This window comes from Bos mutus, chromosome 27 (genome assembly GCF_027580195.1).
Source record: "Bos mutus isolate GX-2022 chromosome 27, NWIPB_WYAK_1.1, whole genome shotgun sequence".
NCBI classification, from domain to species: domain Eukaryota; kingdom Metazoa; phylum Chordata; class Mammalia; order Artiodactyla; family Bovidae; genus Bos; species Bos mutus.
In genome coordinates this window covers 9,934,045-9,960,285 of record NC_091643.1, presented here as the reverse complement: position 1 = coordinate 9,960,285, position 26,241 = coordinate 9,934,045, and the positions used below count along the sequence as shown (strand labels likewise).

Genomic DNA, 26,241 nt, shown 5'->3' with positions numbered 1-26,241 from the left:
ATACTTGGTCCAAGAAGTTTCATATTTTTTGTTATTGTTGCTTTTTGTGGTTCTTAAAACTTAGTCCTCACCACAGTTTTGCTAAGAGTTTTTATTTTTTATTTTTATTATTTTTCTCTTCTTTTTTTTTTTTAATTTTATTTTTCTTTATTTTTTTAAATCTGTCACTTTTTCAGGTGTGGAAACTAACCTCCAGAGAGGTCTTTGTGTAAGAAACTCAAGGGCACCCAGTCAGAAGCTGTAGAGCCAGGATTGAACCCTGATGGTCTCATTCCTAAGTCCTTTCCCTGCCCTCACCCTTGACCACCTTTCCTTCGGGCCTCCAACCAGAGGCAACCACCTCTTCTGAATTCCAGCAACATTTTCTGCCAACATATCCTGTATTGATTTTAGCTGCATTTGCTTGACTATGCATTGCATCCCCTCAACTAGATTACAAGCTTGTTGAGAGGCATAATGATCTTCTATTATCCCTAAGACTGATTTCAATGTCTCAGACACAGTAGGTGCTCAACTGATTTTGGTCATTGGAGTGAACTGAATGGGGTGAGGGGTAGATTTGTCCAATCACTCAAACAACTATCTCCTTTATTTACACTGGGAAAATCCCAGCCAGAGTGGACCTCCTCAGTCCTCTCCTCCAGCTAAAGGGCAATGATGGAGAGCCAGACTCAAAGCCATAACCATGCCACATTTCCAGCCCCATCCTGTCTCCTCCAACCACTCCCCTACCAACATCGACCTACGTGAAGCAAGGTCCTTTATTTATCTTACGTCAGTTTCCTGGCATTTCCTGTTCTATGACAATTTTAACAGATGAGACAAATGTTGGCCAAATTCAATATTTTTTCCAGAGTTAGGTTGGAGTAGAAGTCAAGGCAGCTCAAGATAGTTAACACATGGACATATTCTAGTTTCTGATCACCTCCGGTGAAGTGAGTGAGAACAGGTTACAGTAACTTACAAAGGCCCAGAGTGAGTATAAAACCAGAGGCCTGACTGCTCAGGTGAGGGGCCAACGTCCCCTTTCCAGCCTTCCTCATGCCTTTCATCCATCCTGTTGGTCAGAGAAACCGACAGAATGAGTGCTTGGTATTCACAACACAGAATAAAGTGAAAGTAAGCTTTTTCCTCTACTCTTTCCTTGTATAATGAACTTCACCTCTTTTGCTCCAAGTCAGAGCCTTTGAAAAGCCCCTTTGTCTTTGTCTAAGGATAGGATAAACAGGCCTGTAGGACACCTTTCCTTTAGCAGAACCTGACTCTGAGGGGGTTGGTCAATTTCTGGGCCACTCAGCAAGAGACAAATAAACTCTAAAGAAAGATGACTTGAGAACCACTCTTCTGCACCCGGAAAATCCTAAAAAGCTTAAAAAGCTCAACCTTGAAGCATAAAATTAGATAATGTTGGCTTAACAGAGATCTTGACTACCCTATATTCCAGGAGGGCTTTGAAACTCAGTGAGGGGACATGATTTGAGAAGCACTGATCTAGGACTAGCTGTCCACCTCCCAGGCTGGGACTATTGAGCTCCATCACTTCCTTCTGTTGGCTCTTTTCTCTCTTGACCCAGATGCACTTTCCAGAACCAAGTCAGGTAACAGGCTTGCACCCTTGGAAGTTGGTACCAAGTGACTTTGTTATTCTTCTTTTTTTTTTTTTTTTGATGTGAACTCTTTTTAAAGTCTTTACAAAATTTGTTACAATATTGTTTCTGTTTCATGCTTTGGCTTTTTGGCTGTGAGGCATGTGGGATCCTAGCTCCCTGACCGGGAATCAAACCTGCACCTCTTGCACTGGAAGATGAAGTCTCAACTACTGGACCATCAGGGGAGTTCCTAGGAGACCTAAGTGATGTTCTGAAGCAGGAAGACGAGAACATGAGAGGTAGGCAAGGGGACTCACTATCAAAGCTGAGACTTGAAACCATCAGCTCAGACCACTCTGGAGACAGCCATGACTCGTGCAAATGTCAAGCAGGTCAAAATCAAAGGCCCTCCAGGCTTCCCTGCTGGCTCAATTGGTAAAGAATCCACCTGCAATGCCAGAGACCCTGGTTCGATTCCTGGGTTGGGAAGATCTACTGGAGAATGGATAAGCTACCCACTCCAGTATTTTTGGGCTTCCTTTGTGGCTCAGCTGGCAAAGAATCTGCCTGCAATGCGGGAGACCTGGGTTCGATGCCTGGGTTGGGAAAATCCCCTGGAGAAGGGAAAGGCAGCCCACTCCAGGATTCTGGCCTGGAGAATTCCATGGACTGTATAGTCCACAGAGTCGCAAAGAGTTGAACAACTGAGCAACTTTCACATCACATCCAGAAGGAGGGGGATGGGAAACAAGTGAGCTAGAGAATACTAGGGGTCATCAGTCATTCTGTAAATAATATGAAAGAGTGAAAGAGCTCTGTATTTAGTTCTTTCCAAGCCCACAAAAGGCCTAATCTATTCACAGACTGAAATTGTAACGTATCCTTAGATATGGCATATAGAGCAAACGCATGCAAGTGAGATTTAGGAAAAACAGAGATATTAGAATGGCCCGTGTACTAGTGCTATAGAGAGGGACATATCTAGTTTTTTTCCTGCTTCTCTGGAATTCCTTTATCTATAGGCTACTGTCTCTTCCACTTGAGAAATTGGACTCTGGGGCCTTCCACAAAGAAGGGAGGACTCTTAACAATAGTGGACTTGAGTATTCAATTTAAAACAGGGTTAATTGTAGAAAAGACTGGAGGTTCCTTAAAAAACTAATAATAGAGTTATCATATGATCCAGCAATTCTACTCCTGGGCATATATCCAGACAAGACACAAATTAATTTGAAAATATAATATACATGCACTCCAATATTCACAATAACACTACTCACAATAGCCAAGACATAGAAGCAATCCGAGTGGCCATCAACAGAGGAATGGATAAAGAAGATGTGGTAAACATGTACAGTGGAATACTACTCAGCCATCAAAAGGGAATGAAACTTTGCCATTTGCAACAACATGGATGGCCCTAGAGGGTATTGCACTAAGTGAAGCAACTCAGGCAGAGAAAGACAAATATCATATGATATCACTGTGTGTGGAATCTAAAGAATGATACAAATGAACTTATTTACAAAACAGATTCACAGACATGAAAAACAAACTTATGGTTACAAAGGGTAAAGGAGGGGAGGGATACATTAGGAGTTTGGGATTAATAGATACATACTACCACATATAAAACAGATAAAGCACAAGAATTTACTGTACAGTAATATATTTGATATCTTGTAACAACCTATAATGGAAAAGAATCTGAAGCTGTACATCTGAAAATAACACAACACTGCAAAGCAACTATAGTTTAATAAATATATTTTAAAAAGCACGGCTAAACAGAGAATGGCCTTTAGTCCACAAGCCCTACCTCAACCCCATCCTTGTGCTTCACCAGGCACCCTGTTCATGGTGCCTAGGTTGTAAATGGGCTTCCCAGATGGCGCTAATGGTAAAGAACCCTCCTGCCAATGCAGGGGACATAAATGCATGTTCAATCCCTGAGTTGGGAAGATCCCCAGAGAAGGAAATGACAACCCATGCCTGGAGAATCCCATGGACAGAGGAGCCTGGCAGGCTATGGTCCATTGGGTTGCAAAGATCCAGACAAGACAAGTGACTGAGCACACAGGATGCAAATCCAGCCCTGGGGCTAGAAAGACGTGGTGACACCCCACAAGCTCCACTCCCTACAGGGGCTCGTCTGCACGGCCAGATTCATAAACTGGAACAAACAAAGCAGTTGCCTTGGATTCTAGACTGTGCCCTTTATTCTGAGCCTTTCCAAGCAGCTTACGAATAATTATCAGCAGAGGAGAACTAACCTCACCCTCTTTGGGTAAGGACAGCTCTGTTGTCAACACTGTCTCATGCTCTGTTGATCTCAGCACTCAGAACTAAAGTCCCAACCCCTCTGGTTATTGAAATTGGTTATTGACAGGAAACGACATTGAAAATTCAACAAAAATTTCTATATTCTTAGCCTTCGAAGAAGTCCATGCCTTGACTTGGCTTTTGTTTGTTGGCTTGTTTCTGAAGAGAACATCACCTTGGAATATTGAGCTACTTAGCTTATTATAATTGCTATTGCTGAATAGTCACTAAGTTATGGAACTTCCCAGGCAAGAATACTGGAGTGTGTTGCCATTTCTTTTTTCAGAGGATCTTCCCAACCCAGGGATTGAATCCAATCACCTGTGTCTCCTGAGTTGGCAGGAAGATTCTTTACCACTGAGCCACCAGAGAAGCCCAATAGTGAAGCTGAAGCTTCAATACTTTTGCAGAAGGGAAGAGCCGACTCATTGGAAAAGACCGTGAAGTTGGGAAAGACTGAAGGCAAAAGGAGAAGGGGGCAGCAGAGAGTGAGATGGTTAGACAGCAGTGGACACGAAACTGAGCAAACTCTGGGAGATACTGGAAAACATAGCAGCCTGGTGTGCGACTGAACAGCAACAAATTTATTAAAATTCCAGTAGATTCTCCATGCTTGGCATCTCTTGCAAAAATATCTTATTTATTATTGATTGTACTCCCACCCAACTACTATCCTGAATGCAAGAACTGAATTCCAAGGTTTTTAAAGCAAATATATTCCAGCTCTGAAAATTAGATTGAACGTCCATTCAATCACTTCACAAATAAATGAACACAATGGGGAAATGAATAATATGAAGGTTTTGTCTGGATGATTCATATTAATTGGGAAAAAAACTGCAGAAAAAGCAGTGGATATCACCATTTTAGGCTTCTTCTCAAAGAAAGCAGCACATTTAGAAATTACAACGAAATTGTGGTCAGTCAGATTTATTCTCTTAGACACATGTATCTCATTTTGAACTGTCTGAAATATCAAAGTAAGTAACGACAACTTTTATATCCTTTAATTCTAGGTAATATAATGTCCTGAGGCTTGAAGCGTTCCCTAAACTCAAATTTAAGTACGTTATGGGCGGGGGGACTGTTCATTAGTCTATAGTATGAACTCATGTGTCTTTAAATTTCATTTTAAGCATTTGTTCTAATTGACAGGCTAGATCTCCTGGAAATGTTGAAAAAATCTACTAATGGGCAATTGCTTTATATGTCAGGGTAATCATTTGCATTTCTAAACCTTTAATCTCATTAGATACTGAATATTTCTCTTGCTATTTAGCCATGGAGCAACATTTGACTGTCATTTTGCTGTTTATGACATTTGCCTAAAAAAGAAAAAGCCATTTAACTAGTTGAGCCAAGAACAGAAGTCAGGTTATTTGCAACCACTATTACAGTTATAGCAATACTTAAATAACGCTATTATTGTCATATTGCTCTTAAGTATTACTATAACAGTAATAGTAAAGGTTACCAATAAACCTGACTTCTGTTCTTGGCTCTGCCGACCAATTATTCTGGGGGCCTTGGACAAGTCTGAGATTCAATTTTCTAACCTATAAAGTGGAGATGCGTGGCTCTGGCCAATTATAAGACTACTATGTGTATGAGATGTGATCTTTTCAAAGCATTTTAGTCTATAGCTGTGTCCTAGTCTCATACGAGTACCACTTCAGTTATCCAGGGTGGCATCACCATCAAACTATCCTCTCCATCATCACCCCCACCATCATTGTCATGATCGGGAGCAGCATTGTAAGCAGGTGTCCAGGAAAATAGGACTGAAGGATTACTTACAAGACAAAGCATGTAAGTTTCACACTATATTAATTTCCTAGGGCTGGCCTCAAAAAGGAGTCAAAGCTGAGTGACTTCAAATAACAGAAATGTATTCTCTCTAGAGAATGGAAGTTCTAGAAGTTGGAAGTCTGAAATCAAGCTGTCAGCTGGGCGCACTCCCCCTGACATCTCTGGAGGAGAATCCCCTGGCCTCTTCCAGACCCTACTGGCTCCTGGTGGTCCTTGGCTTGGAAGGAAGCAAACTCCGATCTCTGAGTCTATCTTCACATGGCCACCTTCTTCACGTGTGCAAATCTCCCTTTCCATCTCCTCATAAAGACACCAGAAAGATTTCACTTTGAGATTCTCAACTTTTACTCCTGTAAAGGCGCTATTTACAAATGAGGTCGTATTGTGCAGTTCTGGGTGGACATAACTGGGGCAGGGGAGGGTCATTGCCAGTTTCAGTAAACAGTTAAGGCTGACTGGGGGCATGTTTCAGGAGGAATTTTAGGTCTGAATTCAGGTTTCATAAAAAAGAATACCAGGATCATGAGTAAAGCATGGCAAGTGGAACCACATTTGCCTCATTCTTGTCAGCACTAATCGCTCCTCTTTGAGGGAAGTGAGCCTTAAAGAGGGTTTGTTGGTGCCCAGGGTCACTCAGTGGCAAAACTGCCCTAGAAATAAAATTCAGTTCTCTTTCCAATACACAACTGAATCATGTTTGCTCATCTCAACACTTTAGAAATGATTGCTAAAAATATAAAACCTTGAAAATTACTGACACTTTAATACTTATGTTGACTTAGATTAGAACAGTTAAAAAACCATTTGGCTGATCTCCATTTCACACTAACCTTCCACCTGAAGACAAAATAAGAGCTGGATGCAATTTAAAGGAAAAAGCTTTTGAAAGCCTTGAAGAGCTGCTGTAGTTGATGTTGGTATACCTCAAGGAAAATGCTACTAGTAACAAAGAAAGACATTTCATGGTGGCAAAAGATGATTTTAGAAAAAGGGCTCATACAATAAGAAGGCATTAAAAATCCTAAACTTGTAAGTAGCTAATAATATATCTTTCAATATATAAAACTAAATACAAAAGATTAACAGGACACATAGGCTAATCCATACGTATAGTTGGAAGTTTTTAATTATGTCTGCTTCTCATGGATATAACAAATAGATTTTAAAAAGTCAGTGAGGATATACTAATTTGAACTAGATTAAGAAACTACCTAATTGATAGCAAGGATCATTTACCCGACAGTAAATTCTTTTCAAGTAAACATAATACATGAGCAAAATTGACTGTATGCCTGGGGAACAGAGCACGTGCATGCATGCTAAGTCGCTTCAGTCGTGTCTGACTCCATGGACTACAGCCCGCTAGGCTCCTCTATCCATGGGATTCTCCAGGCCAAAAAACTGGAGTGGGTTGCCATGCCCTCCTCCAGAGAATCTTCCCGACCCAGGGATTGAACCTGCATCTCTTAAATCTCCTGCATTGGCAGGCAGGTTCTTTACCACTAGCATCACTTGGGAAGCCCCAGGGAATACAGTAAGTCTACACAAATTTCAAGAGACTGAGGTCATTTAGAATATTTCCTCTGACCCTGGTAGAATCCAGATACAAATAAATTACAAAAAATATAAATAGAAAAATCCTATAAATATTTGATTTTAGATATAACACTTCTAATCAAACATGAATAAAAGGAGAATTTCTAAACAAACACGAGTAAAAGGAGCAAAACAGAAAGTATATTGAAATAAGTAACAAAAAGCAAATACTACATATTAAAACTTCTGTAATACAAAAATTTGCTTTTAGAATGCAGCTAAAACAATCTGTTGAGGTACATTGAAAACCTGCTGCTGCTGCTAAGTTGCTTCAGTCCTGTCCGATTCTGTGTGACCCCATAGACGGCAGCCCACCAGGCTCTGCCATCCCTGGGATTCTCCAGGCAAGAACACTGGAGTGGGTTGCCATTTCCTTCTCCAATGCAGGAAAGTGAAAAGTTAAAGTGAAGTCATTCAGTCGTGTCTGACTCTTAGCGACCCCATGGACTGCAGCCCACCAGGTTCCTCCATCCATGGGATTTTCCAGGCAAGAGTACTGGAGTGGGCTGCCATTGCCTTCTCCGAAATTCTTATACTAGAAAAAGAAAAAGCATTGAAAAATTGCTAACTTACACCTTTTTTTTTTTTCTAATTTTTATATTGACGTATACAGTTCATGGGGTTGCAAAAGAGTCAGACACAACTTTAGTGACTAAACAATAACAGCAATAGTTAATTCACAATGTTGTGTTAGTTTAAAGTGTACAGCAAAGTGATTCAGTTTTATATATATGCATATATACATCTTTTTTCTTTTTCAGATTTTTTTCATTATGGATCCTACACTTTTATATTAAGAAGCTAGAGAGGAAATGCAGATTAAACCTTAAAAGGTAGCAAAAAAGGAAATAATGTTTTAAAGGTCATAAAATAACTGCACATAAAGAAAATAAACAAATCCCCAATATCTGATTATCTAAAAGAAACTTAATAAAGAATGATAAACTTCTAACAAAAAGATGAGCCAAAACAAGAGGAAGAAACAAATAAACAATGTCCAGAAAGAAAAAATATTCCACAAACATCAAAAATAAAATTAGGTGATAAAGTAAACAACTTTATACCAATATATTTTAAAATGTAAATAAAATGGACACACTCATTGAAAGACAGCTTATTTAAACTTGTATAAGAAAAACAGAAAATATGAACAGTATGGTAGTAAAAAAAAAACTACTTTTCTAATCAAAATACTCCCATAGCATAAATCCATCACCAACTCATTGGAAAAGACCCTGATGCTGAAAAAGATTGAAGACAAAAGGAGAAGCGGGTGACAGAAGAGGAGATGGTTATATAGCATCACTAACTCACTGGACATGAGTTTGAGTAAATTCCAGAAGATGGTGAAGGACAGGGAAGTCTGGAGTGCTGCAGTCCATGGGGTCGCAGAGAGTCAGACACAACTTAGCAACTGAACAGCAAAGCATAAATCTCTAGGCCTAGATGACTCCACCAATGAATTCTTAGTTTTTAAGATAAGAAACCAGAAGCGGTCTACCACAAACTCATTCAGGGATTAGAAATAGAAGGAAGAGCTCTCAACTTGTTTAAGGAGGCCCCCACACACTTGAAACCAAACCTAACAAGGATATTACAAGACAGTTATGGAGCAGTCTGGCTCATAAGCCAGGATACTCAGATTCAGTATAACAGCAAATGAACCAGACCAGTGGGGCAGAGCTGCGACACTTGTTTTCTTCACATTTCCCTCATTTGACTCTTCAGAAGCACAGCAACCTCGTACTTTTGTGGTTAAAAAAAGCAAACTCTTGTTTATTGAAAAGAAGCCAGCACAGGAGGTGATGTACTGTTCTGAAGTCATGTATGTTTATTAAATTACACTAGGGAGGCGATGCCCTTTTTCAAAATTCACCATGGGGTCTTCTACCGGCTGTCCCTGACATCCTGTGTCCCAAGCCTGTCTGCAGTGACTGAATGACATTAATTAATTAGAAGCATGAGTCAGATGCTGCTGAGTCCAGCCCTGGTTCTGCCATTTGTCGGGTGTTGGCTGACTTACTTAGCTTCTCTGAGCCTTGGTTTTCTCAAATCAAATAACAGGTCAGTAATATGTATGTTGGGGCTTCTGTTGTAGCTTAGCTGGTAAAGAATCCATCTGCAATGCAGGAGACCCCAGTTTGATCCCTTGGTTGGGAAGATCCCCTGGAGAAGGGACAGGCTACCCACTCCAGTATTCTTGGGCTTCCCTGGTGGTTCAGGGGGTAATATGGGAGACCTGGGTTTGATCCTAGGGTTGGGGAGATCCCCTGAAGGAGGGCACGGCAACCCACTCCGGGGTTCTTGCCTGGAGAATCCCATGGACAGAGAGCCTGGCAGGCTATAGTCCATGGGGTCGCAAAGAGTCAGACACGACTGAGTGACTAAGCACAATACGTATGTTGAGATAGTTAAGGGGACAAAATAAGCTAATAGATGTGACTATGCCTGGAAGGAAAGTTATGACCAACCTAGAGAGTATATTGAAAAGCAGAGACATTACTTTGCCAACAAAGGTCCGTCTAGTCAAGGCTATGGTTTTTCCAGTGGTCATGTATGGATGTGAGAGTTGGACTGTGAAGAAGGCTGAGTGCCAAAGAATTGATGCTTTTGAACTGTGGTGTTGGAGAAGACTCTTGAGAGTCCCTTGGACTGCAAGGAGATCCAACTAGTCCATCCTAAAGGAGATCAGTCCTGGGTGTTCACTGGAAGGACTGATGCTAAAGCTGAAACTCCAATACTTTGGCCACCTCATGGGAAAAGTTGACTCATTGGAAAAGACTCTGATGCTGGGAGGGATTGGGGGCAGGAGGAGAAGGGGACAACAGAGGATGAAATGGCTGGGTGGCATCACTGACTCGATGGACGTGAGCTTGAGTAAACTCTGGGAGTTGGTGATGGACAAGGAGGCCTGGCGTGCTGTGATTCATGGGGTTGCAAAGAGTCAGACACGACTGAGCAACTGAACTTAACTGATGCCTGGCTCAAGTTCTATCACAGGAAGTTTTATAGGAACACAGAGAGAAGTAGACGTTTGCCTAAAACTGAGATGCTATCTACCTGCGTTAGTTATCTACACGATCCTTATCACCTAAAGTCATTATTGTCTACCTTTTTCTACCCACGAAGAGCAATAAATGTGCCCTAAATGATGATTGTTTCATGCTGCAGCTCCTTGTAAGGTGTGTGCGTGTTGTTAGAATGTTGGTTAGGATGCATGCACTGTGATGATTAGCGATGCTGCAGAGATTATGTTTTTGGTTGGGGCTGGCAGGTGGTATAGCAGCTCCTAATAATCAATGCAGGTGCTCAGTAACCAATCATAGAAAATACTGCTTTTGAAGATTTCCCTTGATAGAAGCCCTGTGGGGGTGAATAAGAGTAAAGCAAGTCATGAAAGCAGCTTTGGCTCACCCAACAGCCCAGCATGGAGGGAAAACTGAGTCAGTAAAGGTCAGTCAGAAACTCTGGGCTTAAACTCCCCCACTGCAGCCAGACCCACTGTGATCTACACATCTTTACAATATCTCTGCAAAGACATTTCCTATCTGCTTGGAAAGTCATTACTTATCTTTTTAAAATCACACATTCATTCCATCAGCAATGTATTGCTCTCGTTTAGTCGCTAAGTCGTGGCTGACTCTACAACCCCTTGGGCTATGGCTGACTCTACAACTCCTTGGACTTTAGCCCACCAGGCTCCTCCGTCCATTGGATTTCCCAGGCAAGAATACTGGAGTGGGTTGTCATTTCCTCCTCCAAGGGCTCTTCCCAATCCAGGGATCAAACCCGTATCTCCTGTGTGGTAAGCCGATTCTTTACCACTGAGTCACCTAGGAAGCCCATCAGGAATGTTCATGAAGCACTAGAAATGTATCAAGTGCTGTGCTGGCCACTGAGTGATAATAGAAAACAAAATCAAACCCCAACTTCATTGTTATGAACTCAGCCTCTATGTCGATGTCCCTGGAAATCTTTCCCTGTCCCTGGTCCTCAGAGCTTAGGGTGCCCATTTTATGGTAACAGTGAACAATCTATGTGTTTATATGACTGTTTCCCCAGCTTGGCAGAGTGTTCCCCAAGAGGAAGGCTTAAGTCCACTCAGCTTTTCTTCCCCAGGTCACACTCAGGGTCTGACACACGTGGGAGCTCCATCATTGTTTGCCAATGAGTCATTCATTATTCATGAGGCCCTGATATAGTCGAATCTGTTTCAATGATTCTGCTTATGAATATGAGAGAAATGAAAACAATTATTTTCAGGAAAATTGCATCTTTTTGAGATATCCTTTGATTTTTCCCTATTTTATTAGATTTTATTAGCAGTTCTAGCAGCTACTTTAAAAATACCTAAAAGCACTGGGTTTGTAAAAAGATGAGCAGTATGTATACAGGGGAAACAATGCCTCATTAGCTTTTTCTGGTATAAAATCATGAGAATCAGAGGGGGATGTGGAATGAGCTTCCATTCAATTGAAAATAGCTATACATGTGAATGACTTAAAATTCCAGAGTTGTTAGTTTTCCAGACTGATCAACCATACTCTTCTAGAAACAGAAAGTGGTAGAAGGCATGCATAGAATTTGACTTCACAACAAGGAGGCCTGGTCCATCCCCAAAGTATTAAGAGAAATTATATTGTTTATTTTAAAACATTTAATATAGACTTAAAGATTCCTGGGAAGTTCATACAAATGTGCTTACTGTCCTTGAAAAGAAAGAAAGAAATGGAAAAAAAAAAAAGTCATCACTGTATCCAAAAAAAAGGAAAAAGTCACTCTTTAAGCAGTGTCAGGCAGGCTCTGTAGGCTTGAGTGGCGTAAACATCAAGGGAACCTTGGAGATCAGAGATGTAGTTTTCATCTACTTATTTTGCAATAAGTAAAGCGGTTAGCCTTCATTCATCATACTGAAGGTTACATACAAAAGGGCTGAAGAGCAAAAGCATGAAAGTACCTACTTGGTCTGGTGTTTGGATCCTTTCAGATGGGCATGATACTGTTCTATTGAGTTTAGGGAGACACTGCAGGTGGTACATCTGTAATTGCGCCTCAGACCTGTGGATGACAGACACACAGACCTGGTTAGCTGCATCATTGTCATCAACCACAGGAACAAATCCTGGAATCTCCGAACGTTCAGGGACAGACTATCTTAGAAGCCACCCGATCTAACCCAGCGGTAACATTTCAATCCCTCCTCCCAAGAACCCAACCAGCAGGTTCCTTAGCAGAAGCTGACGGTGAATACGTTGGAAGCAGCCTGTCTCATTGCTGAATGACTGAAATGATCAGGACATACTTCTCGGTGTAAAATGTTTCTGGATACTTTGTAACCCAAATAAAGAAGCATTCTAGTTTTTCCTTAAGGCAGACAGATGTGGTAAGCTACTGTTTCTGCAATGAAATTTGAGACTCCAGAGAAAAATTCGGTCTCAATTCCTCTTCCACCTCTATTCCAATCACAGAATCAGAAATTCAACTTTTTATATCATTCATGTCAACTCTTCTCCCAGGATTATCTTATGAAATGCAAATACCCAGGAGAAGGATTAATTAATCTATTTATTTTTAAAGATTTTTTTAAATGTGGATAATTTTAAAGTAAGTCTTCATTGAATTTGTTACAATATCATTTCTATTTTATGTTTTGGTTTTTTGACCCCAAGGTACTTGTGACCTCAGCTCCCTGACCAGGGATCAAAGCCACATCCCCTGCAACGGTAGGTGAAGTTATAACCATTGGTCCTCCAGGGAAGCCTCAACTAACTTAAGTCACATGAAAAATCACTTCCCACCAGAGAGTTGCAATCAAAGTTATTCACTCATCTGTTTACTCATTTAGTTCATCCAGCAATAGAGTGTCAACTTTGGACCAGATATTAGGGATTCCAAGATATATAAGATGCTCTTTGTTTTCATGAACGGTAGTTCAAAAAAAAACACAAAACCTTGACTGCTATATAATACTGATTCATCTAGAGTCAAATGTGTTAGAAAGAAACTTCAGCCAAACATCCACCACAGCTCGTATTCCTTCTGCTGCTGTGTCCCCATCAGAGTGGAGAGAAAAAGTAGCTTCAGTGTCATGGCTGAGACTTCAGATTTTAAGTCTTGGCTCCAAATAGTCCTGGTTGTGTAATGTAGAGGAAGTCACATAATTTCTTACTGGCTTTAGTTTTTCATCTATGAGATGAAGACAAAGCCATCCATATCACAAAGTTTTATAAGAATTAAGTGAATATAAATACTCAAGTGCTTAGCAAGTGAAACTTCTGGTTAATTTTACTCCAAGATTCTCTCTTCCCATTGTCAAACCCAGAATATTAAACAGTTATAGCATTTTTCCTGATGAATGCATAATATTTTCTTTCTAAGGGGCAATATCATTCTTATTTTCCTAAAAAGAAAGTAATGCATAGAGTTGGAAGAACTTTGCAATCTGTTACCTGAGTGACTTTACAAAAATTACTTGACTTCTCTGAAGTTCTGTTTTCTTATAAGATTGTGAGGAGGACTGAGTAAGATAAGGTATAAAGCAGTGTCTGCTACACAACAAATAATCAACATAAACTAGTTATTATATGATTGCAAAGAGGTATTATAAGGGAATCTCGGTTTCCCAATGCCCTGGACGAAGTCCTAAGTTGAATTTCTAAGACACAGATGCTAGTTACACCACCATGACTAAAGTAGAGATAAGAGTCCCAGTTCAGGGCATTCAACAGAAGTGATCAAGAACCAATTTCTAACTCAAACTGGCCACTCATCACCAGTCTGAAAAAAGACACTGAGAAGAAAGAGAGAATTTACCAAAGGGAGCTCTCTCATACTACAAGTTTGACTTACCCTTGTCCATGTCAGATGGGGGATTCCTTCTCTTTCAACTAACACCCCTGGGAAAAGAATTCAGTGGAACTACCCGGAGATCTTGAGAAATTCCTTCCTGAGTTTGATTGTCCTGGACTGGACACCATCCTCAAGATCCAAAGAGCGAGAGACTGTGACTGCTTAGCTGCTCTGATGGGGAAGTAAGAGAGGTGGAAGGATTGTACCTGGCATGTATTCTCAGAGCTTGTTGGAGCAAAAGATGTTAAGTGTCCCACAGACCACGTGTGTGCCATGTATGAACAGTTGGAGCAATGTGACCTCAGCAGAAGAAGGCTATAGAGTTCAGCTGGACATCGAGGGCCTTAAAGTGACCCTGGAAGAGATGCTTAGCTTAAGATTAAGTATCAAGTAATGCTGAGTTCTTGAAAAAGCCAAGAAATCACCCCATGGGAAAGAGTCAAATGGCGTCTAGGCTAGCTTTGTCTGTGTATCTATCAAGTAAGCCTTTATCTCCCTTACCTTTCTAACCTGATACCCTGCATCCCTCAGCCCTGGAGGAACCTGAGCTGAGAGAAAGGAAGAAAAGCAAAAGCCAAGGGCAGCGAAAAAGAGAGAAGCCTATTGCCTCCTTTTGCATGGCTAACAGGCAGCCCAAGCAGAACTGACCTGAGGGAGGGGAGAAACTCACTTTCAATTAAGTTTGGATTATTTAAAAATTATTCTTCTATCCTGTGTGAACAAAGATGTCACTCGCCATTTCAGTCAACAAAGGAGCCATCAGCCTCTGCAGCTGCTCCTGCTGCTGTGCTGCCTGAGGGGATTCAGGACGGAGGAAAACGGGACACTGGCCCCAGGGGGTAAAGGCGAACACCAAAGGAAACGACTTCAGTGGGCCAAGACTCTTGTATCTTCCCAGAGATGGAAAAGCACTGAAATCATTAACTTGAAATGTTTTGTTTTTCTTATTAGCAGTAATCTTCTGATGTTCAAATACATGTTTTGTTATGTTTTTTCTCTCAACAAAAACTCCTATATATCCTGGCTCCTCCCTTATTATTTTTTTGGAACAGTCCCTCAGAGATATCGGAGAGACTGTATCTTGGGCTAAAGTCCTCCATAAATTCCACCGAATAAAGATAATTCTCAACCTCAAAGCTGTGTGTATTTTTTTTTTTTCACAAGACACTAGGATATATCAGCTAATGACATAGAGCTTCTATGTAGCTAAGAATGAAAGTCAAGAACTCTTTACTAGTTAAAAGTGAGTGAAAATTCATGAAACTTACTCCACTTTATACCCGAAGGGTAGGAAAAAATTAACCCTCCAGAGATGGCATGAAAGGGCGGTGGATGGCAAAAATAAAGTTAGTTCTGATGATATCCAATGAGCCCTGTTTGTGGAACATTGTGGTGTCATCAGAAGTGATCTTGTGTCCATATGTGGCAAAGGGTAGAACTTCCTGTAGACTTTAAGATTCCTACAGTTCAATGCATGTTTCCGAGAAATCTATTTGACATGGCATGATAAGTTGATCTGGCCAGAGTATGAATTAAGTCGTTGTTTTGTTTTAGCTTCAATTACAGAATAATTGGACATTGACTTACTAATTATTCAATGAGGAATCAATTCAGTTATGAGAAAAGCAATGAAACCACAGTATCTTCTGGAGAAGCAACCTAAGGGACTCAAAACTTTCCAGGCACAGACTGACAGATCAGAGATGAAAGACATAATTCTTGTCTCTCTATTCCCTCAAGCAAAGACTCCTGGACATCCTAGAACATGCTCTGGTGATGGTGTTAAAATACGGATCCCTAGGCACAGCATCTGAAGGTTCTGATCCTATAAAACTTGGATGGGGCCTGAGACTCTACAAGAAGTTTCAGACTTGTAACTCTAACCTCTAATACACTACACACACATTTTAAAAAGTGCCATCCCATAGAGTCATACTTCTTTTGGTAGCTTGAATTTGTCAGAACAACACTGGGTCTTAAAGAAAAAAGTTATTCTATAAAGAAGAGCTGTGGTTCCATGGTTTTTCCATCTCACAGGTGTGCATGATTCAGAAAGTTTATCACAGTCTCCAAACCCAGAGGCAGTAAGTTATCAGAACCTGCATGTTAGTTGTTTGAATGCTTATCCAGGGCTGGTCTATCTCCACTTTTATGCATGGAATCAAAATATAAAAGCTAGCTTCAGGCATTCCTGCCTCCAGAGTTCTCTATCAATCTTATCATAATAAATGGTAACCAGTGTTTATATGGGTCCTCTTCAGACTACAGACTCATCAACGGTCTCCTCACAACAAATGGAGGTGAAGTGTGGCAAGAGGCATAAATATTTATGTTTTCAAATGGGCATTTTTAAGAGCACCAACAAATCTAAAAAATATTCGGATCTGTTGCTTTCCATTACAGTTCTCCAGCTCTGCAGCCAAACAGAAGCGTGGGCAGAAAATATTTGGCACTTTATTGCAATGCAAACTACAGGGAGCATAAACCAGAAAGGCAGAGCATATAAACAAGAACAAAGGCAGAGAAGGGGCAGAGGAGTCCTCCCCTACACATGACACAGTGTCCTTGGTGGGAACTTAGGGCTTTATTAATGTTCAGCTGAAATCCTAATTACTTTGGAATTATACAGCTCCTTTTTCCTCAGAGAAATGGCGAATCTTATTAAACAAAAATGCTAACTTTCTTATTCATTTTCAGTGCAATGCCATTTTATGTGTATACCCAAACCTCTGCAGATATAAAGGTTAATTTCTGCTGTATTGCCACTGTGTGCTCTGAAATACCATTCTTGCCTGCAAGGACTGACAATCCAGTTGTAGCAGGAAGATGTGTATGCTGTGCTTAGTCACTCAGACGTGTTCAATTCCTTGCGACCCCATGAACAGCAGTCCACTGGGCTCCCCTGTCCATGGGATTCTCCAGGCAAGAACTCTTGAGTGGGTTGCCATTTCCTTCTCCAGAAGATATGTGTACAAAACAGCAATAATACAAGGTGAACCACAAAAAGTACTACAGTCAGAATGAAGTGGAATGTTAGGAGAACTAGAGGAGGAGATTGTTTCCGACTTAGAAAATCTGGAAAAGCTTCCTGAAGATGGTTCACTTTTAAATTTATATTCCCTAGCACAGTGTGTGAAGCAGATGGTCCTGGAGAGTTCAGCAGTGTGGCTACTCACTGTGGCTTTTCAGTTCTAGCAGAGCTAGACTTCGGGTGCCCCTTAGCTTCAGGTGCATTCATTCTACGTTAGGGAAACATCCTTGTGCCTTTATTATGATGCCAGATATTTCACCAAATGCCAAGAATATAAGAGAATATAGAGTAAATTTTCATACGGAGCTATTCACGTAGAAAGACAAAAAGCAAGGAAACAAATACAAACGTTGTAGAAATATTACAGAGGATGTAAACAGGAAAATGAGAGAGTCACAAAGAAGGCGGGTTTTGGATAGTATGGTTAACAGAGATCTCTGAGTAGCATGAAATGAAACTGGAGAGACAAGAATTAGCCTGTGAAGTGAGGAACCGGTTAAAGAGTTGCCCAGGGAGAGTACAGGGCAAATAGCAAACAGAGAGGACCAGGAGTGAAATGGGCATGAATGGTCTAAGGAACAAAAAGTGGGGAAACAAACAAAACAACTGCCAACTTAGAATTCCATATCCAGCAAAAATACCCTTCAAACTTTAAAGTGGAATAAGGGCATTTTTGATAAATGAAATAACAGAGAATGGTCTGCCAGGAGACTTGCACTAGAGAAATGCTTATAAAGTTCTTCAGTTGGAAGGCAAATGACATCAGATGCAAACTCATATCCACAGAAAAAATGAAGAACACCATAAATGATTACTATTGGTATTTTTTTATTGCTCCAAGTTTATTTAGAGATAGTATTTAAAGCAAAAACTATAATACTCTGCTTGTATCGTGCTGTTTATTCTGTATACAGATGTAAAAATATTGAGTTGTAACATATTATGAAAAACTCAAACTTTTTGACCAACCCAATATGTGACAAGAATGAATAAAAGTAAGCAGTATTGTTGGAAGCTCATTATATTTTATATAAAATATAATTAACAATTAAGAAATAATAAATTTACCAATATTAACTTAAATATAGACAGTGGTCATTTATGAATGCACACTAATCCCCTAGAAATAAATACAAAGATATAAAGCTTAGGAGACTCTAGAGAAAATAAAACAGGATGGTTAAAAAGTATTTGATTAACCCAGAAGTGAAAGTACCTATATTAAAATCAAACAAAACAGACTTCAAGACAAAAAGGATTTCCAGAGATAAAGATGTTTGGTAATAATAAAGAGAGAAACTCATTAGGAGAACCTAACAGTTCTAAATGCAATTTAACTAATAAAGCATAAAGATACATGAGGTAAGAACTGACTGAAGTACAGGCAGAGACACCATAACCATAAAAGATTTAACACTCCTATCTCAGTAGCTGACAGAACAGTAAGATAAAACAATTAGTAAATTTTAAAAGATCTAAATGAAACTATCAATTATATTGTACCAGAGTTTATAGAATGCTACACTCAACAACTGGAGAATACACAATATTTTCAAGCGTACAGCAAGTAAACTAAGTTAGGGAATATGCTAAGCCATTGACAATTCTTACTAAATTAGAAATAATTACATTTTGTACTGTGATTTCTTTGACTACCATTGAAATCAATAAGGATAAATAATAATATTATTTATAAAAAGACCTAAAATACTTCTAAATAACCTATTATCACCATAGGGAAAAATATCTAGAGAAATCAGAAGATATTTTGACAAGTGTAATAAGTTTTTAAAGGAAAATACATAGCTTTGTGTTAGAAAGAATGAAAGGCTTAAACTCAGTGGTCAAAGTTTAAATGCTATGAAACTAGAAAATGATAAGAAAATTGAAACAAAATCAAATATAAGGAAAGAAATAATATACCGATGTCAATTAAATATAACGCAAATTACCAAAAAAACAAAAAACAAACAAAAAATCTGTTCTTTGAAAGGATTAAGCAAGTATTACCATTAGCAAGCTTGATGAATGCTTTTTAAAAAGGCAACATAAAAATTACTAAAATAAAAGAATTATTTTTAGTACAAAAGCTACAGACAATTTTTAAAGGATAATAAGAAAATATTATGAACAATATTATGCCAATAATAAACATAATAATGGACAAAAGCCATGAACGCAACAGAACGAGAGTCCAGAACTGGACCTAGACCCAAAGAATCAATTGATTTGCTCTCACTTTCATTAAGATATAACTGACATGCAGCTCTGTGTAAATTTAAGGTATACACAATAATGACTTGACATATATATATTGCTAAATGACTACCACAATGAGTTTAGTTAACATCCATTACCTCACATAGATTCAGAAAAAGAAAAAAAAAGTCCTAGTTATGAAAATTTTTAGGATCTACTCTTAGCAGCTTTCAAATATATAGCAGAGTTAAACTATAGTCATCATATTGTTCATTACATCCCCAATACTTAATTATCTAAAAGCTGGTATTTTCTATCTTTTGATAACTTTCACTGATTTTCAACAAAGGTATCAAGGCAATTCCATGGGAGAAATGAAACATTTTTGAGAAAAGGGGGCTGGGATAATTGAATAAGTGCAGGAAAAAAAAAAAAAAAAACACAATCTCTACATCACAGTATCACAGTACACATTAAAATTAAGATTGATTATAGACTCAAATATAAAGGTAAAGCTATAAAGCTTCTATAAAAATACAGGGGATTATTTCTGTGAACTTGGAATAGGCATGGATTTCTTAAGAAATAAAATACAGCAAATATTTTTTAAAAGATGAATTGGATTTTACAAAAAATCAAAAGCTTTTGCTTAAAAAAGACACATCAAGAAAACCAAGTAAGCCACATCCTGGGAAAAATTGATTGCAATTCATATATCTGATTCAGGACTTCTGTCCAGAATATATAATTAACTCCTACAAATCAATAATAAAAAGACAAACAATTCAACTTTTCAAAGGACAAACTATTTGATCAGATATTCCATAAAAGAAGATATAAAAATGATCAATAAGCAAATGAAAAGGTGCTCAGCATCATTTGTCACCAGGAAATGAAAGTAAAAGAAAAATTCAAAATCATCTCGTAACTATTACAAGTGCTAGCATCAAACAAAGAAATAAACATCAAATAAAACAATACCAAATGTAAATAACCACATGGAACAGCCGAAATCCACATACAGAAGAATGTAAAATGGGAAAGTTTTCAATTTTTTGTAAACTTAGACTTACTCTGTGACTCAGAAATCCTACTAGACATTTACCCAAAAGGAACAAAAACTTAGTATAAAAAGGGACTTGTGCAAAAATGTTTATAGCAGCTTTATACATCATAGACAAAATTCAAAATGTTCAACACAAGAATTGATAAGCAAATGCTAATGTATTTATACAATGAAATAATAGCTGAAAATTAGAAGAATCTACTGATTTATGAACAACATAAATTAGAATAAAAAACATAACATATAGGTAAAGAAGTCAGATAGAAAAGAGAACATACTGTGTGATTTCATCTATATAAATTTCAAGAACAGCACAGCTATTCCATAATGTTAGAATTCAGAGTAGTGTTGCCTTCTGCGGGTAGGGAGTGACTGGAAGGGGACATGAGAATTTTCCAGAGTAACATAATGGTTCTATATCTTAGGATGGTAGCTACAGGGTATATTCATTTACCAGAAGTCATCAGATTATATACCTAAGACCTGTATATTTCACTTTCTTAAAAAATAAAGTTGGATGGTCATGGTTCCACAAAGAAATCTCAGCCAACTTTTTGAGACTTCAGTTTATTCTCATTTACTCTCTACAAATTCTATTGTTTTGCATTCCTAGAAAGTAAACTTTATATTCCTACTTATGCTTTGATAACCTTGAATCACTCACATAAATTTTTGCATATGTTCTGTATATTTAATGCTTACGAAAGCTAGAACCATTTCAAAAGATAATTAATAAAGCAAAAATGAAAAGAAAAGGTCTTTGGTTTGGAATGATTTCCTTCTTCTCTGACTCTTAAATATTCATGAATCAAACTGTCTTGTAAATGGATGCATCATCTTCTGGAATGAAAAATAATAACTAACACTTATGTATGTCATATATTAGCACTGTTGGATTCATTTATTCTTAGCAACACTCTACAAGCAGGCACGGCTGTTATCCTGTTTTAAGAGATGAGGAAACCAAGGTGGGGCAACTTAGTGACCTTCACAGAGCCACGTAGAGACACAGCTGGGTTTGAACCTATCCGTTCTGCTCAGGCTGCTCCTCCCACTGTGCATGGCACAGACAACTGGGAACAATAGATTCACAGAACTATGGAAGGTTCTTTAGAGTTCAACTGGTCCAGTATTTCCCACACGGGCCACTAGAGAATTACGTGGGAGCTATTAACAACACAAATCCCAGGCCTTACCCCAGATGACTGTAAGTCAGAAAATCTAGAGTGAGACCTGGAAGTCTGCATTTTGTAGAGCTTCAGAAGGTGCTAGTTTTAGAGAAACCATTGGTCTAGTCCAAAACCCCATGGGCGTCACATAAGAGTTTTCCAAGCAGAATTGTTGGTGTCCACTTGCATTTGGAAGCTCTCCTTTTTCAAATAACCCACTTGTCCGAATTCTGCTTTGTGCACAAGTTTATTCGCATCTTCTCAAAACGATCACATCCACTAAGGTTCTGTTTACCAGGTTGAACGTCCATTGATACTTTGACAGTGTTCTTCATTAAAATATAATTTCAAGTTCCCCTTATCATCTCTATTACCTTATGAATGAAATTTCCTGTTTGTTGATAACATTTTCAAACCATGACCCTGAAACTCAAGTCCAAGGCCCTCGTGTGGCTGCATCAGTACAAAACACAGCAGGGCTGTCACAGCTCTTGTGCACCATTAATTCTATCAATATCTTTAAAGCTTTAAGTGTGTGTGTGTGTCTGGCACCCCTGACCCACTGTAATCTATACTCATACTGAACCTGCTAGCAATCAATTCTAAGTCTTTTCCACATGGATTTCTGCTAAGCCAAATCTTCATTTCCTCTACTCCTATACTTGATGACTTGGATGTTTCTGTTTATCCCCGTTAAGTTCTATCTCAGTGAACTCTGCTCAATCCTTTGGGGCATCTAGCAGCAAATGGAACCTGCCTCATGATCCATTCTGATTGGCAGCAGCAATGCTGTGAGGAGACTGTGAGCTCTCACTCCAGATGACCATCAAGGACGGCCACCATCTAGTAGCCAGTCTCTCACTGGCCCCTGGTGTGCTTGGCCTGTTGGTGAGATTCCAGCTCCAGCATGTCGACATATATGGAAAAGTCAGGGCAAGGAACATTCTGGTAAACAAGGCTTCATCTACATCTAGGTGGTAGTTAAAGCTGTGAGTGAGTGAAGTCGCTCAGTCATGTCCGACTCTGTGCGATCCCATAGCCATAGCCTGCCAGGCTCCCCTGTCCATGGAATTTTCCAGGCAAGAGTACTGGAGGGGTTGCCATTTCCTTCTCCAGGTTACAGCTGTAGGGCTGGTCAGATCATCCATGAAGGCAATGTAGGTGAAGAGAGAGAGTGGTGGAGCAGTTAGTACCCCTTTATATTAGAGATACTCACCTTGACACGTGGGGTGGAGCCAGACTCACAAGCATCTCTGGCTCCGCCTTCCAGGTTACTGAGCCCTAGGACAGGTGTGGATTTGGGGACTGGGTATAAAGCCCCAGCCTGTCTTACATGTCACCCACATCATTAAGGCTAGAGCCCACCTGACCTGGAGGGGCTGAATGACCCCAGGTCGCCCTTACGGGCTCCAGCTCTCCCTCACAATTTGCTCTTCCCTGGAGCTCATGGCCATCTTTCCTTTCTGATTGCCGGAGCTACTGACTTCAGGCCCAACACTAGACGCAGAAGAAAAAGCATTACAACACTGCCTCACCAGTTGCCATAATTCTTATAAGTGCCCCTTTTGTGTCAGTCATGGTGGTTGTACCCCTCCGAGCAGACCCCAGCTGATAGAGGTGATATCGAGGAACTAGAGAGAAGAAAGCTTTGCTAAAAGGTCATTGTTCTCATGTTTAATCCTCAAAACCACTTTATGAACATTATTAGCCCATTTTCCAGATGAGAAAAACCCTACTTCAAAGACATTAAATCCATAGAACTAGCAAGTGGATAAAGAGACCTGAAACTGCTTACTTCTGAATTCAAAGCTATTGACTTTAATGACGACACTAGGGCTTTTAAAAGAAATATAGGAGTGAAAGAAAGCAGGAGAACCCTGTTTTCAAAAATAAAAACTGTTAATGTGAAACATATTAATATATAAGATTGACAAAGCACAGCTACTCGAGTTAAAATGGGGGCTAGAGGTTTCAAATACCAGCCAGACCATCAAACTCCAAGCATAGCGCTTAGGGTACTCCAATAAGGTACCTTGAGCTTGGTGGAAAAGAGTTTGAAAATCACTGCATTTCATCATGCTACTCATCACAAGGATAACAGGAGGACTGCTGCTGTATCCGAACTTAGACTTGCACTGTGGAATATCTCTTCCTTGTGAACGTCAGTTAAGGAAACTTCCTAGGATCAGGGCTGGCTGCAGACCCAAATAAAGAAGATTCATATTACTCCATGCTAGAATCACTATGACGTACAGAATGTTTAAACACTTAACCTTCTGAATTCAGCCCACTGCTTGCAGGCGCAGACTGCAGGATATCTAACAGTCAATTAAACAAAGAACACACATTTTCTAAAACAATTCTTTACTTAAATAGTATAAATGTGAAGCCTTGAAAATGGAATCAAGAAGCAAAAAGCTTTAACATCTTCAAAAGCTCTTGGCAAACAAATAAAATCTAAAGCTATGGACTAAATGTATTCCCCATAATTAAAAGACAATTTTTAGCCATGTTGGATGCCTGACCCAAGAAAGGACTGGAAAATTGTCATCCTACTGTGATGATTCAGAAGTAACAGAGTAGTTCATTTTAAGTACTTAAAGAGCTACTTGATCAGAAGATGGTTTAAATGTATTCTATTTGGTAGAGGACTGAGGATACTTTTCTTTTCCTGAGGCCATGTGGCATGTGGGATCTTAGTTCCCCAACCAGGGATTGAGCCATGCTCCCTGCACTGGGAGCACAGAGTCTTAACCACTGGACTGCTGGGAAAGACCCAACACATTTTCATATTTTGAGCAAATCAGCATCCAGACCGCCTTGATTTTTGCCTTGGAGGGGATCACTATTATTATGACTGCTAATAGAAAATGGGCTTCCACAGTGGCTCAGCAGTAAAGAATCCACCCACAATGCAGGAGCCTCAAGAGACGTGACTTCAATCCATGGGTCAAGAAGATCCCCTGGAGAAGGGCATGGCAACCCATTCCAGTATTCTTGCCTGGAGAATCCCATGGACAGAGGAGCCTGGCGGGCTACAGTCCATTGAGTTGCAAGAAGTCGGACATGACTGAAACGACTTTGCACACACACACTCACTAGAAAATGACAAGCAACCCAAAGAATTGAACTGATTTTTGATTTTGTGATTTGATCTAAATGTTAAGAAAAGAGAAATAAGTAAACCTACTCTGAAGTCATCTACTATTTGAACGATACTCAAGATATCTATAATCATATGTTATAAACCAACACATGGGGGAAATACCCTCTTCCTGGCTTGGATATTGATGTGATACAAGTGGGAATTTATAGAACATGAAATGTGCTTTTTCCTTTGGGTCCCACGGGCTATGCCATAGATCTTACCTTATACAGGCAACTAATAACATAGCAGGGCTGTAGGTTTTTCATGTAAAATGTTCTCATAAAATGTGTTTTCTTTTTTCCTACAATACAACTTTTGATGACAGATTGCTTCATCCATAAAATAAACTGTACCCCTAAGGTGAAGTTGTGGATTAATGGCATCAAGGTCACCAAGGAGTTACATTAAACTCAAATGGGTTAAATTAAACTCATGGGGGCTGTTAGAAAGCATGTAAAGGAAAGAAGATGCGTGCCTCTTCCCTTCTCTCTCCACCTTGTGGAGATGTGTCTTCCAGGCCATCTCTCATTTGTCCCCGAGAACTAGAGAATCACAGGCCATGTGATCTCCCCGAAGAATTGTCCTGATAGAGCTACAGCTATCAAAGAATCATGTCCCTAGCTTGTTAGCTGCATCAGCTGAGGACACAGTGACTGTCAACTCCTTTGTCATGGGCTAGAGGTCCAAATGCAACCCTGGTGACATTTGCTTTAGAGCTGTCCTGGCTAACTGGTCAACCAAAAGGCCCCAGGAAGCAGGAGGAAAACTGCTGGTCATTTTCAAGAGACCTCATCCAAGAAGGATTCAAAGGGGAAATATGAATGAAGAAAAAGTCCTAATTGTCAGTATCTTCCTTGAATCACATTATGAATGAGATCGTTCTCCCTCCCTGTTTCTCTCTCGCTATTGTTCACACACAAGTCAGCTGTCGGGTGCTTGAATGTTATCTTTGGTGTCCTTCTGGTTCTTGTTAATCCCTCTTGCCTGCCTGTAGACATCTATCTCAGATGACTGGGTCTTTATCTTGCCTTCAGCAGACAGCCTGCCAAACCCCTTGTTAAGTCACGGCTGTCTGATGCTTCCTGCAGTATTGGCTCTTTAATAGGGATGTTTGACATTAAAAAGCTTTCAACATTTGAAGAAAAACAATGTGAAAGGTGAAATTTCAGGCCTGACCAGACAGGCAAGAGACCTTAAGAAGACAGTGGCCTTCCAATCTCAGAAGCCACCTGAATGTGCGCCCTGCCTTCCTCTGGACCAGACTGACACAGACACCCTGACACACGTGGCCCCACTGTGCCTTGAGTAAGTGACTTTTCTCTGCAACATGTCACAAGAGATCTCCCTGTTTAATACCACTGTCACAGGAGCCTCACCCACTTACAGAAGCACATTGACCTTATTCGATTCGCAATGTAATAGAGAATAGCAAAACGCACAATTTACTGATAAAGGTTGATTTT

At 39.7% G+C, this 26,241-nt stretch overlaps 1 protein-coding gene across 1 annotated transcript in view; it reads right to left on the bottom strand.

Moving 5' to 3' along the window:
- ZMAT4 (zinc finger matrin-type 4) overlaps positions 1-26,241 on the bottom strand; it is a 386,494-nt gene that overhangs the window by 45,774 nt on the left and 314,479 nt on the right. Inside the window, exon 6 of the mRNA XM_005899833.2 lies at positions 12,278-12,374. Within this exon, the coding sequence (XP_005899895.1) occupies positions 12,278-12,374 (97 nt within the window). The remainder of the gene's footprint in view (positions 1-12,277; positions 12,375-26,241) is intronic.